Below are 18,655 nucleotides of genomic sequence, written 5' to 3'. Positions count from 1 at the left end.
GTAGCCCTGGGGAGCTCCTGCAGCCACCTGGCAATCCCGCTGTGCTGACACGCCATGCTGCAGGCAGCGTGCAGCATATGGCAATGCTGTCCTCATCCCAGTGAGGAGTGGGTGCCCATCTGCTGCCCCTCTCCTGGATGTGGCAAAGAGGTGCTTTGGTCACCAAAAGGAAAGAAAGCAAACTGTACAGGAGTCCATGCATCCAGCAGAAAAAAAAAAAAAAACACAACAGTGGGGTTTTGTCGTCCTGAAAGGCTCTCGTTGTTTTAATCCTTCCCACTTTCTGCTAGCAATCTATTATATTGGAAGATAGTTGAGATGCTTGAGGAGTAGGGAAATTATTATACATTAAATATGTAGCTAGTATTATTAGAACAGACTTTGATTAATTTTGCAGCTGACAAAATTACCCCTGCCTGAAAACGGAATCCATTTACTACCCATATGGAAGTAATTGTGTTAATATCAAAGCTGGTTTTAGAATGAAATGGAGAGGGCTCTGCTTCGTGCCTCAGGTGCAAGTAATCAGGGCTGCGCAATGAAGGGCTGAGCACTAATTTGTTGCTGACAGTTTTCCTTCACAGACAGTTGTCAAGACTTCAGCAGGGCTATTTGTGGTGTATTTAAGGTGCATTCACAGATACAGATAAATTCAGGTAAGCTCCTGCCTCTGCCTCACCTTTGATTTGCACGTTGCCTCTGAGCAGCCTAACATTTGTGTTTTTGCCATGCGTTTGTGGAGCACCAAGCACAGCTGAGCCCTGTTTTCATGGACAGGCTCATTGATCTCAACCTCTGACAGCAGAGTTACATGCCTGGACCAGAAATACCTATCAGGCTAATTACCTGAGTCTACAGGAGCAATTTTGAAAAGCACTCTGGCAAGATTAAATGTACAGCTACTGTTAATTAAAAACTATTTGGGGTACAAGTGCTACATAAAGATCCCAAATGACCCCAGCCCCACAGCTTATGGGTGCATGCAGCCAGCTTCTGGACCTCCCCTTTTATCTCTCACTCTCAAAGTTTTCCTCTCCTGCAGCCTGTTTGCTGATTCCCTCCTCCTCAGCTGGAGGTGGGCAGGTCTGACTACAGCAAATACCCAAACACGCCGTGCTCCCCCTCTGCTTCACCAAGCGCTGCTCCTCGGCGTCGGTGGTCACCAGCAGCAAAAAGCTCAGTGAAGGCTGCTCAAAGGGCTGGGGGAAGGGCGGCAGCAGGAGCGAACAAATCGAGCAGCCAAAGCGCCCCGGAGCAGAGAGAGGAGCGAGCAGGGCAGGCAGGAAGGCTGGGTGTTCTGTGCATCCTTACCGGAGCTCTCTGCAGCTCTCCTGTATCTCTCGTGAGTGAGCACAAGTGTCCATCCGTACCCCGGGGAAGAGCATCTTCCTAGCGCGGAGAGCTGAGAAGTAGGCAAAGAATGGGAAGAATATAAATCATCAAATACCCTCCTGAAAAGAGGGAGAGAAAGGAGCTGAGGGGAATGAAGCCGGAGGACCCGGAGACTCGGAGAGGAAAAGTTGCCCCGACGGGAGACGCTGCGTACTGAAGCCCGAGCTCTGCTCCACGATGGGATTTCTCGTGTCCAAGGGAAACCTTCTCCTCCTGCTGTGTGCCAGCATCTTCCCCGGTAAGTTTGAGAAGGCTCTTCTCCCCTGCTCTTTCTTTTCTCCCTTAGCCATGCTGCGAGCACCAGTCCCTTTCTGCAAGGAATTTCCCGCACTCCCACGCCCCCCTGCCCCGTTGTTACAGGTCCCCTAAATAAATCGCTCAGTGCTTGCTTCTATTTCCTTCTCCTTGCCCGAACAGTTGGGGAAAGGGTTAAAGCACAGCAGGGAAGGGGAGACATGGGGAGTGAACGCACAGAGAGCTCAGCCTCTTGCTGGGTTTTTCTCCCTGGGTGAAGTGTGTTAATGTGTCTCCGGGCGATGGCTGTGGTTGGGGAGAGCGCAGGCAGCGCTCTGTTAATGCTTCCTTTTGTATAATCCAGGGCAGGCTGCGGCTAAGTAGGAGCCATATTCCACGGGGGACGCGGGGAGAGCCCCCCGCTGCCTCTTCCCACTGCCCTTGCTGGGAGATGGGATGCAGCCCCAAGGCAATCTCCAGAGAACTGAGGATTTAGTTTTTCATTAAACCAACCGTCGGCAGCTCCGTCAGGGTCGGGGCTGTTCTTTGCAGCATCCAACTTCTAAAGTCGTTGTTGAGAGAAACCTCACACGTGTTATCCTGTCTGAGCTCTCCCCCGTTCTCTTCCTTCTGCCGTCGTTTCTGAGGGGCTGCTATGAAGCTTAGTTTGAAGAGCTGAATTTGTCTGTTTTTATTTTTTAACTGATGCATTTGATGCCAGTTTTCTTGTGCAAATCCAATCCATGACCCCTACCCCCCTGCCGTTTTTTTTATTAAAAACGCTGCTTTTCTTTTTGCCTAGCACCCCCCATTCCTGCCCACAGTCTCCTATGCTAGAAGCTTGCCACGAAGTGGCCACAAAACACAAAAACACAAAAAAAAGATCGGGCGAAAATGGCCTGTGCAGTGGTTTTAAAATGGTTTTAGTGATGCCCCCAATTTCTGCAGACCGATCTTGTTCTTCAGAAGCCCTTACGGTTTCTATACAGGTGAACTGAGCAAGAAATAAACAGCAATCAGTGCCTGGGGTAGTAGGGAGGAATGTCACCACGGTGGCATTGCCCTGCTGTGTCCACGCTTGGGATCATCCCGGGGTCCCCCCAGGAAGGCTTCTGCTCCCCCCTATGGCTCAGGGCTGCAGTGCACAGCAAAGCGAATTCACCCTGCCCTGCCCACAGCTTTCGGCCACGTGGAAACGCGAGCCCATGCGGAGGAACGTCTCCTGAAGAAACTCTTCTCCGGTTATAACAAGTGGTCCCGTCCTGTCGCCAACATTTCAGATGTGGTCCTGGTCCGCTTCGGCTTGTCCATAGCCCAGCTCATCGATGTTGTAAGTGCACCCTGCCCATGCAGATTGACCGGGCTGGGGGGATGCTCCTGGTGAGCGGAGGGGGGGGTTTGCAGGCTGATTCAGGGTCAGGGTGAGAAGCCTTTGCTCTCAGTAGGAATGAGTCGCCACACAGCTCTGCTGTGACTTGTATGAGTAGCTGGTCCCCAAACCATATCCTTTATTCTTCACTGACTGTAGCCAGAATCCCAAATTCCTTACCAAAAGCCAATGGGAATGATTACAGCAGAGCAGTGGAGCAACTGGTTTGAGTGCCAAAGGATCCTGCCTAAGGGGAAAAACAAGCGGCTGATTATAATTTAAACCGTAATTGTTAGCACTAATTGGCGTGAGCTGATCAGAGTGGTGGTTTGTACATCTCTGGGAGATGGCTGGCCTACAGAGCTCCCTGCAAATGAAAGTTTTGAAGCGTGTTAGCTGTGCAGACAGATACTAAGGAGAAAATCATGTTTGCTCAGGTAGAACTTACATGTTCAAACTGCCCATATGGAACAGAGTGATTTGTACTCTGGGCTGATGCACACTGAATTGGTATTTAAAGGCTTATCCTCTTGCAGTGTGTGTTTCCTACAGTCACAAACACAGGTGATTCCCCACAGGGTGATGGAAAGCATACACACACGTTCTAGCTTGTGCACATCTTGCTCCTGTGTGCTTCTTTCAATCCATTTGCAGACGGTGCTTCCCAGGACACTGTGTTGACATCAAGGCACATCTCTTGAACAAGCTGTGGCCATGCTTTCAGAAGCTCCCTCCATAAATTTTTGCTGGCTTTTTTTTTGTGGCAAAGAGAAAGGGGGTGATAATGCGGAGTATGATGCAAATTGGAGACGTTGCTAGTGTAGGACGATCATAGCAGATGACTCTCTGAGTCTTATATTTTGAGATAAGGGTTATAAAATCGGAGGGAAAAAAACTTTTAGAACTTCTCTTAAATAAGTTGAGATTTCTTGTTATCAAGATTTCATCCAGGAATAACTGAAATAGCAGAGGCTATAAGCAGAAATCTGGAATCATCCTCCATGCCTTTGCTGTACGTGGTGCTGCTGGAGCCTGCCCATCTCCTCCTCTTGGACCCCTGCTGAGGTGATCAAAGTCTCTTTCCAAATGATTCTGGAGTCATCAAGGTTAAAAAAAATCTTCTAAGATCTGCAGGTCCAACTCCAACCCACAGCACCATGCGCACTGACCACATCCCTCAGTGCCACAGCTCTGGAACACCTCCAGGGATGATGATCCCGGCACCCCTTGGGCTGCTGTGCCACTGCATCTCCATACATTCTGAGAAGAAATTTTTCCTAATAACCAATCTGGTCTCCCAAGGCCTCTTGGGCTCCACCTGGCCTCCTATTGATGTGGTCAAAGCATCTTTCACAATGGTGTGCCATTACGTCCTTCATCCTCAATGAATCCTTAAGTATTCAGGTTGAATGTTTCCATTGGTTCATACAGCCTCACAGCATTGTGGCTTCATGAGGAAAAATAGATTTTTATAAGGGAAAGAAGAACACTGGAAGATGCTACGCTGCTGTGAGAACCAGCCTAAACGCAACTGGCAGCCAAGTGAAAGGGTGAAAGATGGATGGAAAGCACAACAAGCCCTGATTGCAGAGCTTCAGACCTTAGATGCGAGGGAAATGAAGCCAAGGTGGCGTGAGAGGAGGAACTGGAAGACATCAGTTGCAGGAGGGTTGCACAAGACATCAGTTCTGCAGCACAACAGCGATCCTCCATTCTTCTCTCTTTCTGTCAGCCTGCGCAATCCAGAGCTGTTTGCAGTTGTTCATGATGAAGTTGTTCAGTTCTCATCTAAATAATTGATAAGAGTAAAGATGAGACATTAGTGACTGTGGAAGCATGATAGAGATTTCCATTATGCAGCTGCAGAACCACGGAGGGGTGGGATCGATACACCTGCCTTGTAGAGCTCTTCCCAGGTTCCTGAAGAAGAATTAATCTTTTTAAAGTCATGTTAGTGGTCAGAAGTGCAACTGGCTGCCTCCCTGTGCTGGGGGAGGCAAGAGGAGGGGTCTCATCCCTTCCCACACTGCTGGAGTCAGGGGATGTGGATGTCACTGCTGCCACTGCTGCAGTACTTCGACTGCCTCTTCCCAGCAGTGGCATTCCTTGTGCAGCCCCCTGCGTGGCTGTTGTTCAGCTCCCAACGACAAGAAGTCTGAAAGAGAAATCAGAGCCGTATTCAAATCCTGGCTCCTGCTGACAAAAGCTGGGAGGGAAAGAAAAATCAATGGGGAACTTGACATCGCCACGTGTCCTCAGCTCACCCGGGTGTTTCAGAGCCATGAAGAAGGGTAGGGGATCAGGCACATGTCTGGGAACAGCCACTGAGAGGCATGCTTAGAGTCCAAACCCGTGTCTCTGCATGGTGCTGTGCTCACCTTGAGAAAAGAGACCAGGCAGAGCAGCTGTGCCTTAGCTGCAGAATCCCCTGCTGTGCTCTGTGTGAAAGAAGTGAGCCAGGCAGGCAGCATCACATTGCCACTGTGAGGAACCTGTTGGATAAGAGATATCCTTTGCTTGGGCCAGGAGGGCAGCAGAGCCCTCAGGTGTAGCCTGGAGGGAGAAGGTAGGCAGGAATTTACATGGGAAGATGGTGGCACCTGTGAGGCTGTAGTACCCAGTATAAAGAAGCAGAGTGGTGGTCCAGTCCTTTGCCTCACCAGTGGTAATCCTGGTGTCCCACCTGCACCCCAGGAAACAGCTGGATTTTGTCTTTCCTTTGTCACTCATTTGAATGTTCTTTGTGTTCCTCCTTCCTCCACATGCTGCTGGTGCCCATTTCCTGGATGAAGGTCTCTGTACTCAAGTGCTACACTTAATGCCGTGGCTGCAAGGAATGGGGAGACACAGCCGTGTGAAGCCTTCTGGCTTTTAATGCTCAGAATTAATCCTGAACTGGCACAAGTGCAAAGTTAATGATGAGCAGTTTGTTTGCAAATGAGCCCTGTCATCCAAGCAGGGTTTGATGCCAGACCAAAGAGAGAGAAAAGAAACAAGCACGCCAGTAAGCTCTGGGCTCTCCATAATTCATCCTGGTGATTTACACAGGGCTGGTAACTTGCATGCAAGGCAAGTGTTGAATAATAATTAGTTCCACTAGTAATACCACTATGCTATTAATTCAGCACTATTTGAAGGGTTATTTGTAGTTCTGCTGTCTCGTGCTATTTCTAATTGGAGGTGGGAGAAAGCCTGCCAATCAACATCATGGGTATGCACTAGACCTAAAGGTTACATGTCATCCGAGTAGCGTGGTTTTGTCCAAGTCAGTCACTCCATGGTGCTCAAAGTTCATGTATTTTATAGAAACAGAAATACCACTGAGCTTCATGTTTGCAAAACTGTGCTCACTGATAATGTTGCATGGAAATACTAAATACTATGCGCTATAGAGCTGAGCACTGTAAGCCATGCACATGTGTGACTGAGCATTTATGTACAACAGTCCCTTCCCTCAGTGCTCAGGACAAAGCTGAGCTGAGGAGCGTTTCCTTCCACCTGTCCCCATCATCTGAGGCTGAACCCAGGAAAATCCCAGTAAATTCAAGCCAGTCTGCTGGCAGGATTGCTTCGGTGCAGGCTCAGCTGTTGTGCGGTGTCAGACAGCTGTGCCCTGTCCCATTCTGAATGAAGGAAACATCTGCTTTTTATTTCCAAGGTTAAACTTCTTTTTATTGCGGAATTGGTTTGTAATTACAGAAATCAAGTGCAATGAAGTTACATTTAAGTTAATTTACTCCTTGGGCCGCTTCATGTGCTCCTGTAACCAACATCTGATCTTGCGTTTCAGGATGAGAAGAACCAAATGATGACCACAAACGTGTGGGTGAAACAGGTGGGTGCATCAAAAGATGTGCTTTTCCCTGTTACATTTCAGTTTTGCAATCTGGACTCTCCCAGTTCTGTAACCACCTACTTTTTGGCAGGAATGGCATGACTACAAGCTGCGCTGGGACCCCCAGGAGTATGAAAATGTCACATCCATCCGAATCCCCTCAGAGCTCATCTGGAGGCCAGACATTGTCCTCTATAACAAGTGAGTGTGAGCGCAGAGTCTGGAAGGCAAACACATCCTTGCCAACTTTCCCTTCCTACAGCATCGAGGAGCTTTTTGCAATTGTCCCTCCTTATTTTGCTTTCTTTTCTTGAGGTCCGTGTAGATTTTTGTAATGTCTGTCCTAGATTCTCACAGTATCTGTCCTAGACATGCCTCAAATGACATGACTAACGCTCACCACAGGTTTGGGTTTTTTTTGTCCTAATGATTGCTCTCTAGAAGTGAGTAATGTGGGGGATGCCACATGTTGGAGAGAGAATTAATCTGAGCTGGATCTGTCAGCCCTTGTCAGCATGGAGCTCTCCTTTCTCATTCATCACCATCAACTGGAGAAGCTCATTATCAAGAATGGATTTTAATAAGGCAAATTAACCAAAAAATGTCAGACTTGCTGCAAATACAGGTTTGCTCAATGCAATTCTAGAATTATTCCTAAATAGGTATTTGTTCCTGATCCCCAAGGCTTGTAATCTTTCTCTCATTTGCACACCTTGCAGGGAGTAGGTGGTGCTTTTCTTTCTTTCCTTCAGAGACTTTTGATACTCAAAGGAAGAGTTCCCAAGTGCCAAGGCTGCTTTCTCCTTTCCTTATCATGCCAGAGCTCTGTGGTCTCTTTGGATGCAGGGTATTCTAGGCTCCCTCCCCACACAGGCTCCAGAGAAAATATTTCTGCAAGCATCAAACAAATCCATCTTTGTATGTGGCTTGCACTCAGAGAAAACACACCAAATAGAAGCCAGGTTCATTTCTAAAGAAGAGTTGCCTGGTTCTAGTTTGATATAATTTGGTTTTGTTTTTCAAAGACACGACTGGTGGGAAAATTTCTGGAGGATTGTGAGGTTTGGAGGCAATTGAAATTGTCACCTTTCCTGTTAGCTTGTCCCTGATCCTCAGTGGCATGGAGTGTTGCTGTCACACCAGTGGCTAATGCTCCTCAGCAACCCCAGTATGATAACAGCAGCTATTCCAGAATGTCCTTCCTGTCCTCTTCGGGGCTGCAACACTTTGAGCTTTACCTGCCTCAGTGTTTGGCTCAGTGAGGTCTGACCCAGCCACCAAACCTTACAGCTCTTCTTTTACCCATGCTTACAGTTTATAATCGTGTGTTCTCCTGATGGTTGTCATGAGTCCGTCATACATTTTTAATTGGTTACTTTAGCCATGAATTAAACATGCCTGTAGGCGCCAACCGTTAGCCGGTCAGCATTGGCTTTCCATTAATTCTCTCTCTTTATTTCTATACTTGCCCGTGCTCTTTCATATAGTGTCAGACATGTCTTGTGTAGACTGCTGTCTGTCCTGGCGGCGCTTGTCTATCTGATTCCTACTAAATCCATCTGTAACTGCACTTGTCTTAGTTGCACCACTCTGACAATGAAGTTTCATGATTCTTTAAGGATTGCAGGACAAGGTAAGGCAAAACACGCAGCGTGAGGGGGCATCAGCAGGTGTCTCTCCTCAACAGCTCAACGACTGTTTAATTCCACCACGTTTCTTTTCTTGAGTGTGTTCTCATTCCAGCTAGGAGTGTTCCAGGAAAGTTTGGAAATGATAGTGAATGCTCATGGGTGATGTAAATAAGGATTCCCTCTCATATTTTATACATATTGTTTAGGGGGAACTTAAAGTACATACTTATAACTCTGAGTTTATACCATCAAGGGAATTGTGTGCAGGAACCTTAATGGAACAGGGTGAGTGGCCTTGTTGGCCTTTGCACTGTTTGAGCTTTTTAATGTGAGTTGTTCAATGGTCAGCACGTGCTCTGGTGGAATTATGGTGTTTCTGTTTGGGATGATATCCCTTGGAAAAGAGACTTTCAGGACAGCAGGTCGCAGAGGGCTTTTCCTGTTTCCATCCTGAGGAGCGTATAGAAATGATAGCACTTAAACTGATTTCAAGTTTACATCCTTAAGGAAGCATAATGCTTTTTTGTGAGTTATTCTCATTATTGTCCAAAACTTCCATTTATCCACTCTAGAGGCCCAAATTAAATGAGTAAACTTGGATGGCTGGGCCTCAAGAACCTATGTAGTTATAAACATTCACAAGGAATCTAAAAGCAAATTTATATTCTACAGGGAAATGAATATGCTGTTGGGTTTTCAGGCTCGATGAGATAAATTCTAAGACTCTGTAAATAGTTTCTGCTAGACACGACAAAACATATGTATAGCAGAGGAATATGAGTTAATAGGGAACTGTCAAAGCTTCTCTTCTCTGCCAGGAAGGCCAGCTGTTCTGTATCTGAGTCTCTAAAGGCAGTTCAGATGCCACCAAATCATTTGTAAGCGAATTATCTAATTCTCTGCATTGACTTATTTTTCCATTCATGAATGGACTTTATGCACATTTTAGTTTTCCTTTGTGTATTTGAAGTGGGAAAAAAAATATATTTTTTTTGTCAGCTTAACCAAGGAATGAACACTTAGGTCTGCGTTTTAGTGTTTTCACTGCTCCACCACTGTGTTGTGTGATTTGGATCCAGCACATCACTAAAACTCCACGGGACTTTGGAACAGCAAATTTGCAGCCAGTTGGTCCAGTTGCTAAAGAGGAATGCAAGAACCTTCAGCCTAATGGTTGGGCAGGGAACTTGAAATGTGAGCTTTGCTGGCTTGCTTTCAACTAGATGTTTGAGATAGCATTGCAGCATTTCTCATCCCTGCTGAGTGTAAAACCTGGGGAAAGGCTATTGGAAACATTCTGACTTCATAATTTACTTTTCTCAATGCTTTCTGGAGTTGGCTCTTCCAAAAGGAAATCCCTGCCTTATCATCCGTAGTAACAAAAAGTGAATAAGATTCCTCATGCATGAGGGGAATTCAAATAATACAATTTCAGTAATTAGGAGGAGGACATGTCTTGAAATTCAGCCAGTGATAATTTGGACACAAAGGATTGCTGGACTGGATTAGAAGTTCATCTGGCAGGCAGCTTTTGAAAATCTTGAGGAAGCAGAGAGTTCTTTGAAGTATGCTACAATGGCTTGTTCTTTTGAACTGTACGATGATGTTTGCAACCAGTGAAGCTTATGGGATAGCACTGGTTTTCTGAGTCATTCCAAACCTTTTGGACACCGTTTGGAAGAGAAATGCCAAAAGATGCCTTAGTCTAACCTTAAAAATGTTGGAAACATTATTGACATTTTTCTTGGTTTGTGTGCATACTCAGCTCTTGTCATTTTGCACCAGACTGTAGTTTTAAGTTGCAACTGCTGCTTCACATTTAAACTTTCCTGATTCTTCTGGGAATTCAGTATATTTTTAGAGGCATCCTCAGATGCCTTTGAGTATTACAAGAACTGATGGAAACCTTTAAGAGGGAACTCTGTCCTGGGCTGTAGCTGAGTTAGCATTCGAGGCCTTCTCATAGCATCAGGACAAAGTTTACCTCTGTGGTACTGATGAGGATTCTTGGCAAAGCCAAGAGTAAAGGTAAAATGCCCAAATTCTCAGTGCTGCGACAGCTTTCTGAGGAAGTTGTGCTTATTTCATCAGTGCAGCTCAGCCACGTCTGAGACAGATGCTTCTTTTACTGAGGAGTTCTGGAGATTTCTGTTATCCATGATTTCTCAACATCTGAAGCAAGCAAATGCTGGGATGGAACCTGAAATCAACGCCCGAACTCTATATCTACATAACTGTTTTGTACCCAAATTGCCAGTAAGGTGTCGGTACTCCAAACCCAGCAGGAGAAGGTCCTGACTGCCCTCTTGTAGCTGACTGCTTTAAGCAGGGAATTTGCACTAGATCATCTCCAGAGGTCCTTTTCAACCTCTGAATTCCTGGTGATCGTTTCAGTAATACAAAGTAATTACTGAACAAAAGATGACTTGATTTGCCCTTGGGGAGTGCTTTAATCTGAACGATACAGATGCATCTCTTTAATATCTGCCAAAAGGGCACAGGGTGGGTTGTTTAACGGGGTCCTCAAACCCCATTTTGCCTTGGTTCCTGTTGCTGGGTGACAAATGCTTTAAATGAGGGCATTCTAACTCCGTCCATCCATGTATAGAGCTAATTTTCAAGCTTTTAAAGCTCTGTTTGGATTTAAGTGGTATCATCAGAAATTAAAATAAGCGTGAGCCTCATTTACATGCATTCTGAAAACATTCAATTTTGTGAGATGATCCATCTCCAACTGCAGGCAAAACAGAAATGGGCAAAAAATTCTCCATCAGCAGAGCTTTTTAATGGAACACGGTTGATGGCTGCCAGCGAAACAATGCCACCCTCTCACCTTTAGGAATGTATAAGATTTTAGAAGAAGTGCCTGCATCCCAGAACTGAAGAATCAGAGGCTGCAGAACGCAGCAGCGCTATTTCCATCAGAAAAGGAATGAGAAAATGTCTTCTGTCTTTATTAGTGTGCACAGTTGTGTTTGACATGAAAATATAAAAGCTCTGGCACTTTATTACTGGCAGATTTTTTAGAGCTGTCAGGTCGGAGCAATCAGGAGAGCCTTTCTATCTTAATTCTCAACTTCTTGTTGTGATATTTACCTTTCACTCGCTCCTGCTTCCAAATGGTTTTTCGATGCAACTGTCAAAACACAGTGGTCGAGACTCAATGAGATGAAATTGTGCTGCCACTGTGAGGCAATGACTGCTGATTTTCCCTGCCGATTTCCCCCATGCCTGCCTAAGGCATCCTTCACGTTATTTAGTGATTGTTGGCACAACTTGACCAAGAATGGATTCTCCTATAGGAAAGCTTTCCATGAGAAAAGGTTTCCCCAATCTCGTAACTGCAGACTTCATTTACGGATGGTCTTCTCAGCTTGACACCTTGGAGAAGACAGGAGAAAGGCTTTTTTGAAGACTGTCAACAGCCTGGTGATCTTTTTTATGTCAAGATGAACAGAATGAAAGCCTTAGCCAGAATGAAAGACTTTCTCCGGCTTCATCCTACATGGACAGCATGCCAGCTAGCGTGGTTTCCAAGTCTGTGAGCATATGCTTGAGGGTCCAGTGTGGGTGGGAAGCCTGGGAAAATAGGCAAATATATATATATATATATATATATATATATATATATATATATATATATATATATATATATATATATATATATATATATATATGTGTGCACAATGGGCTAAGGCAACAGCTAATACTATCTTTGCACAACATAACTGGCTTAGATTCCATCTGCCCACAGTATCGAGGTTAATTTAGCCTGCTTAAAAATTGCTCAGATACCTCTGTGCTAAACCGCAGTGAGAATTTGAAGCACATGCTATGAAACCCATCCAAAGTCAAGAATTACTTTATAGCCTTGTTAGGTTGCTAAGGGAAGAGCAGGAAGATGCCAGGATGTTTTAAGGCTCCTCAGAGTCATTAGATAACCCCCAGATGCAAGAAACAACTCTGCCTTTGGATTCATGCCTGCCATGGCACTGCATCAACATCTGCCTTGGAAGATAAAGCTGCAGCTATCTGTAAGTGTGTGAGCTGGAGAGGACCGGGGCTGAGGCTGGGTTTGTTGGGCATGCAATTCAAATGGCCTTCTAATCAAAGAAGCAGATCAGTTACTGAAATAATTGATGTGCAAGGCATGCAGCATCACTCTAGTTGCATGTATGCTTACAGAAGAGAGGCATGCAGGGAGGCATAGGAATTTGACAAAACTGCCAGACAGGACAGTTTTGAGAAAGAAACAGAGTCTGTGAAAATAATACCTAAGAGAATTGTTGTCCCTTAGTGCGAGAGCTTCATGCCCTTTAGCAGCAGCATTAAATAGCAAAACCACAGCTGTGTTGTTTGCCCAGCCAATTGCACATCGTTCTACCTGAGAAAGGAAATACTGGTGGATGTTCATTATCTCTTTGCTGCAATACCAGTCCAATTATAAACATATTGTTCCATTAATGAACAATTTAATCGGGCCTCTAAGATCTCATTAAATGCAGAATTGGATTCCAAGCTCTTATTGAGATTTAGAAAGAAAACCACCAAGAAGAGCAAATGCTGGAGCATCGCTTGCTCTGCATGTTTTGTATCTCAATCTGGCTTCACGGGGCAGACAAACCCAGGAGAAAACTAGATGGTTTTCATCCAGAGAAAGAAGTTCATGAGTGTAAATTAGACATGAAAAAGAAAAGTCAAGAAAGGAAATGCATGGTACGATGGTAATGCTCTTATTCATTTGTGTTAGAAAGAAAGGTGCGGGTGATTTTGCCTTGATCCCTTGGGGAGAGCAGTCTGGGTTTGTATGTATTTTTAGCTTTCTCGTCTTAGAAAAAAACTTTAGCCTTTCCAGAACTTGCCACAGAGTGTAAAGACTTTTCATTATTGAAGCAAGAATTTAGCTAAAAAGCCCAGTTCACCACCACAGAATAATTATTGGGTGTCCAGGTTGTGACTTTCCAAAGACACTAGCTTGATAAGGCTTTCTGATTGAAAATCCTGGGTTCTTATTTAAGTATCTGATCTCAGCACACAGCTCCCAACTGAGAGTCCCTGAAAAAGACAATGTAAATAATTCCCATACTGGGAAATTAAGACTCTAACTGTTGTTGCTCCTATTCATAGGATGTTGTAACTGTTTTTTGTGTAAGAAACTGACTGATTACCCAACGGTGTTCACTTACGGTGGCTATCACAACTCTGTAGAGCTCACAGTCACACTGGCTGGTTCTTCCTACCTCTCTAAAGCAGAGCAAAATCAACCCTTTCCAGGGCATTCTCCCAGGGGATCTTGAGTGCATTTAGCTCCAGGGCATGGCTCATAGTGTCAAGGTTTGACATTTGCATTCAAATCCAGTGCTTGCATAAGCCAATAGAGTTCAGAATCTGGGTAGGGTGGATGTTGTACACCTTGCATCTCTGAGGTGCCCTGATGCATCCTTGGAAGCCAAACAGTAAATATCCTATTTCTTTAGTAATTAGATAAGTTTCAAAGAACTTCAGTCTCTTTTATCTTCTTTTTCTCCCTAGCGCTGACGGTGACTTTGCAGTCACCCACCTGACCAAAGCCCACCTCTTCTATGATGGGAGAATTAAATGGATGCCGCCTGCCATCTATAAAAGCTCCTGCAGCATCGATGTTACCTTCTTTCCCTTTGATCAGCAGAACTGTAAAATGAAATTTGGCTCTTGGACGTATGACAAAGCTAAGATAGACTTGGTGAGCATGCACAGCCACGTGGACCAACTGGACTACTGGGAAAGTGGGGAGTGGGTCATCATTAATGCTGTGGGCAATTACAACAGCAAGAAATATGAATGCTGCACAGAGATCTACCCTGATATAACTTACTCCTTCATTATCCGGAGGCTGCCACTGTTCTACACAATCAATTTGATCATTCCCTGCCTGCTTATCTCCTGCCTGACCGTCCTGGTCTTCTACCTACCCTCTGAATGTGGAGAGAAGATAACCTTGTGTATCTCTGTGCTGCTGTCCCTCACGGTGTTCCTGCTGCTCATCACAGAGATCATCCCTTCTACCTCCTTGGTCATCCCCCTGATAGGAGAGTATCTGCTCTTCACCATGATATTTGTCACCTTATCTATCATCATCACTGTCTTTGTGCTCAACGTGCACCACCGTTCCCCACGTACCCACACGATGCCTGACTGGGTGAGGAGAGTCTTCCTTGACATAGTCCCACGTCTCCTCTTCATGAAGCGTCCCTCCACAGTGAAGGACAATTGCAAGAAACTTATCGAATCTATGCACAAAATGACCAACTCACCAAGGTTTTGGTCCGAGGTCGACATGGAGCCCAACTTCACTACCTCATCCTCCCCCAGCCCCCAGAGTAATGAACCTTCACCCACATCTTCCTTCTGCGCCCACCTTGAGGAGCCGGCAAAGGCCCAGCCTATGTGCAAATCCCCTTCTGGACAGTACTCGATGCTGCACCCTGAGCCCCCACAGGTGACGTGCTCCTCTCCGCAGTCCTCCTGCCACCCCCTGAGTGACACCCAGACCACATCCATCTCAAAAGGCAGATCGCTGAGTGTTCAGCAGATGTACAGCCCCAGTAAGACAGAGGAAGGGAACATCCGCTGTAGGTCCCGCAGCATCCAGTACTGTTATCTGCAGGAGGACTCTTCCCAGACCAATGGCCACTCCAGTGCCTCTCCAGCATCGCAGCGCTGCCACCTCAATGAAGAGCAACCCCAGCACAAGCCCCACCAGTGCAAGTGTAAGTGCAAAAAGGGAGAGGCAGCTGGCACGCCGACTCAAGGAAGCAAGAGTCACAGCAACAAAGGAGAACACCTCGTGCTCATGTCCCCAGCCCTGAAGCTGGCAGTGGAAGGGGTCCACTATATTGCAGACCACCTGCGAGCAGAAGATGCAGATTTCTCGGTAAGTATGTGAATTTGGCCTCCTTGGGTAAGCTGAAAATAATCTGAAGGAAACCTCACCAAATTTGAGGGGTATCAGAGTGTATTCACCATCGTGGGTCCTGGACACGCTGGCACTATAGATAGAATCACAGAATTATAGAATCATTAAGGTTGGAAAAGCTCACTAGGATCATCTGATCCAACCATCAACATGTCCCCACTAAGCCCACAATGCCATGACCCTGGATATAGCTAGAGAGCTTATCTCTGGGGTCTTGCCAGGCCAACAGTCTGGCACAACCAGGGCATGTTCAGGGCTGCTCTCAAACAATAGGGTTCTACAGCAGAAAAGTGGAGTTGTTGGTCAAGTAGGACCAGTTGTAGAAGAGAACAGTCATCTTCCCCTGAAGTCTTCAAATTTTGGGGTGGGCATAAGGGCATTTAATTTATTTTGCTTCTTAGGGGATCAAAATATAGCTAGAAAAAAAGAGAAATTCTTTGTTATTTCAAAACTGAATCATTTCAAAGCACTTTTAATTGCAGCTAAGGATATTATTTTAATTGAGGTTAGAGGGCATGTTGCAGTAGTGATTCTGCCTTTGCCTGCTATAGGAAACAGCCAGAGAAGGAGCCAGCATGGTTTGTTATTGTCCCATTCCTGAGAACAGTATCAGCAAGTGCACTTTGACGTTGGTTGCCCTAGTATTGCCCTAACATCCCTGCTTTGGTAGTTCAGCAGTTCACAGCACTGCTCTTTGCACAAGGATCACATCATGGCTCTGAATTGTGCCTTCCGTTTTCTGCAGATAAAAGCCAAAAACTGTTTTATAATGAGATAGCACAGAAACAGAATCCTTCCAGTAAGCATCTTGACCCTTCCTGGGCTATGATTGTGAAAGAAAATAGAAAAGCAGTCATCTTTGTGGGAACACAGCAGAATTCTTTTTAGCGAAGCCTCTGACAGACAGGGAATTTGCACTGTGATTTCTCTTCAGCACTGACTGTGGTTACTGAGCTTGGGAAGGCAAATTCCTGAAATAGGCTGTGGCTGTGGGAAGTGTGCCGTAGCGTGGAGATGCTGCAGGGTATGTTTAGCCATGTGTGACGCCATTCCTCATTAGTGGACTTCCAGTGGAGCTCCTCTTGGCTCAGTCTGTGGGAAGGTGGGTGGACAGACAGACTTCGTGCTTACTCCGAAGGGGTAAAGATGGCTACAAATAGAGAGAGAAAGTAGAGGCTGAAAGGTGTTTTTTTTTTAATGGAGATGGTGATGCACATACAAATGCCACATGCTTTTATATCTCGTAGCTCTTCCCTTACAATACTATGGTTACAGTACGCCAGCTAATTATGGTCACAGACACAAGCTTCTTGTCAAGAAAACGGGATCTAGATTTTCTTAGAGGTATCAGTCAGCAAAGATACCTTTCTGACAGTTCTTACAGTTCAATTGTCACCAGATTTACAGTCAAAGGAAGTCGTACTGCTTTTAGGCAAGACTTCCTGGGCTTGAAGAGTATCTTTATATTTGCATTTTTCATAGCACAGAGCACTTAGCAGCAGCAACAAAGGATTAAGTGCTACTGTCCATTTATGTGCTCTTTGGTACCACAGTTTTAGAGGCCTCTGTTCCTTAATGTATTTTACTTCACAGCATCCCTTTGAGGAAGCAGCTGTTTATTCCTCGTTTTGAGGAGTGACAGCCAAAGCACAGAGATGAGCTGACCTGTACAAGGTCGCAGAACGAATCTGTGACAAAGAAGGCTGTGAACCCTCACCTTCATTAGCTGACAGCTCAGCTCTCTTTCCTGGGCTAAAACATTTTACCATCACATTAAGACTGTGGGAATTAAACTCTGCTCTCTCCAGCTAGTAATAATCATGAATAAGCCCATGGAAGTCAATTGATTTTTAACTCGCATATTTCCCCATGGTGCAAATGAAAAAAATATTGCATCAATAATACTTACTTCAACTGATCTCTCTCCCTGCTAAGCTTGTTGATGTCAACAAGAACTGAGTCGATGAATACCTGTTGTTTCCTCTTAATCCCTCACATCTTTCTTCAAGAAAGTGCACGGGAACAGGTTGCCCAAGGAGGTTGTGGATGCCCCATCCCTGGATGTGGCTCTGGGCAGCCTGGTCTGATGCTTGGTGACCCTGCACATAGCAGGGGGGTTGAAACTCAATGATTATTGTGGTTATTTTCAACCCAGGCCATTCTATGATTCAAAATGAACTTTCTTTTTCCACTCTCTGCTACTCTTCCCTCTCCCTGTTTCCCTCTTGAAATGAAACAATCATCCCAAGGAGGGATGTATTTGGAACACTAAAGACCAAAAGCAGAAGAAAAGGAAGAATTCTTTGGGCTCTAAAAAGCCCTCCATGGTGAGCAAAGACACCATGTGCACATCCAGCAATGAGTGGAGCCCGTCAGTGCACCAGGCTCCCTGGTATTGAAAATAACTGTAAGGAACAGAGCTGATCTAATAAAATGAGAATTTACTACAGAAAAATAGATATCAGTGCTCAGAAATTTGCTTTCATCTCAAAATCAAATTGTGGCATTTCTACCAGGGGTGGAAGCCTCCCCCAAACCCATCTGCAGGCAGCTCTGTGCAGAGCAGCCCATGGGATACAGCTTATTGCCTCTCGGGTCATATTTTCTGAGCCATGGACCTTTGCAGGATGGGAACAAAGCTTCTTTTAAACTTCCTTTTTTTTTTCTAAAGCACCATTGCCACAGGGGCAGTGTTTCTAAATTAAAAGTAAATAGTTCATTTAATTAAGTGCTTCAGCAAATAGAAAATGGGAAATGCAAGAGGGCAGTTGTTTGCTACAGAAACTTATCTGTGACCAAACCAGCACAACAAGACACTGGGGAAAATGCAAGACTGAATTGTCCCAGTGTGTGATAGGAATGCCATTAGAAATTAATTACAGGGTGAGAAGTAAAACGAGCTGCATGTCACACACCAGTCAAAATAACCGACAGCACTGTCTGCAAAGCCTCATTGTCCTCGTGACTGTGTGCATCTCAGGGCTACTCTAATAAGAAGCCCATGAAGACAGCTTAAAAAATAAAATGGGAGAGAGAAAATAGCTGAGGGGGGAGGGAACACGGGATAATCTCACTGGTTTATTTTTAACAAAGTACAATAAAACCACTCGGGACTCCTCTAATCTGTGTGACAGGCTCTGGCTCCTGAGCATCAGATGGCACTTGGAGGTCCCCAAGGCACCTCCAGCTCCAGCTCTGGGGCTGATGCCTTGTTCTGCTGCTGGGATGGACCAGGGAAG

The 18,655-nt window shown here is 45.4% G+C and overlaps 1 protein-coding gene across 1 annotated transcript in view; it reads left to right on the top strand.

The window, feature by feature from the left end:
• Positions 1-1,569: 1,569 nt before the first annotated feature.
• The window catches only part of CHRNA4 (cholinergic receptor nicotinic alpha 4 subunit), a gene marked incomplete at both ends in the record, with an annotated part of 18,148 nt that continues 1,062 nt past the window's right edge, over positions 1,570-18,655 (top strand). The window contains 5 exons of the mRNA XM_079543334.1: positions 1,570-1,630; positions 2,805-2,956; positions 6,786-6,830; positions 6,922-7,031; positions 13,994-15,374. Of these exons, the coding sequence (XP_079399460.1) occupies positions 1,570-1,630; positions 2,805-2,956; positions 6,786-6,830; positions 6,922-7,031; positions 13,994-15,374 (1,749 nt within the window). The remainder of the gene's footprint in view (positions 1,631-2,804; positions 2,957-6,785; positions 6,831-6,921; positions 7,032-13,993; positions 15,375-18,655) is intronic.

Source organism: Tetrao urogallus (genome assembly GCF_951394365.1).
Source record: "Tetrao urogallus genome assembly, chromosome: 16".
NCBI lineage: Eukaryota > Metazoa > Chordata > Aves > Galliformes > Phasianidae > Tetrao > Tetrao urogallus.
This window is presented reverse-complemented; position numbering and strand designations above follow the sequence as displayed.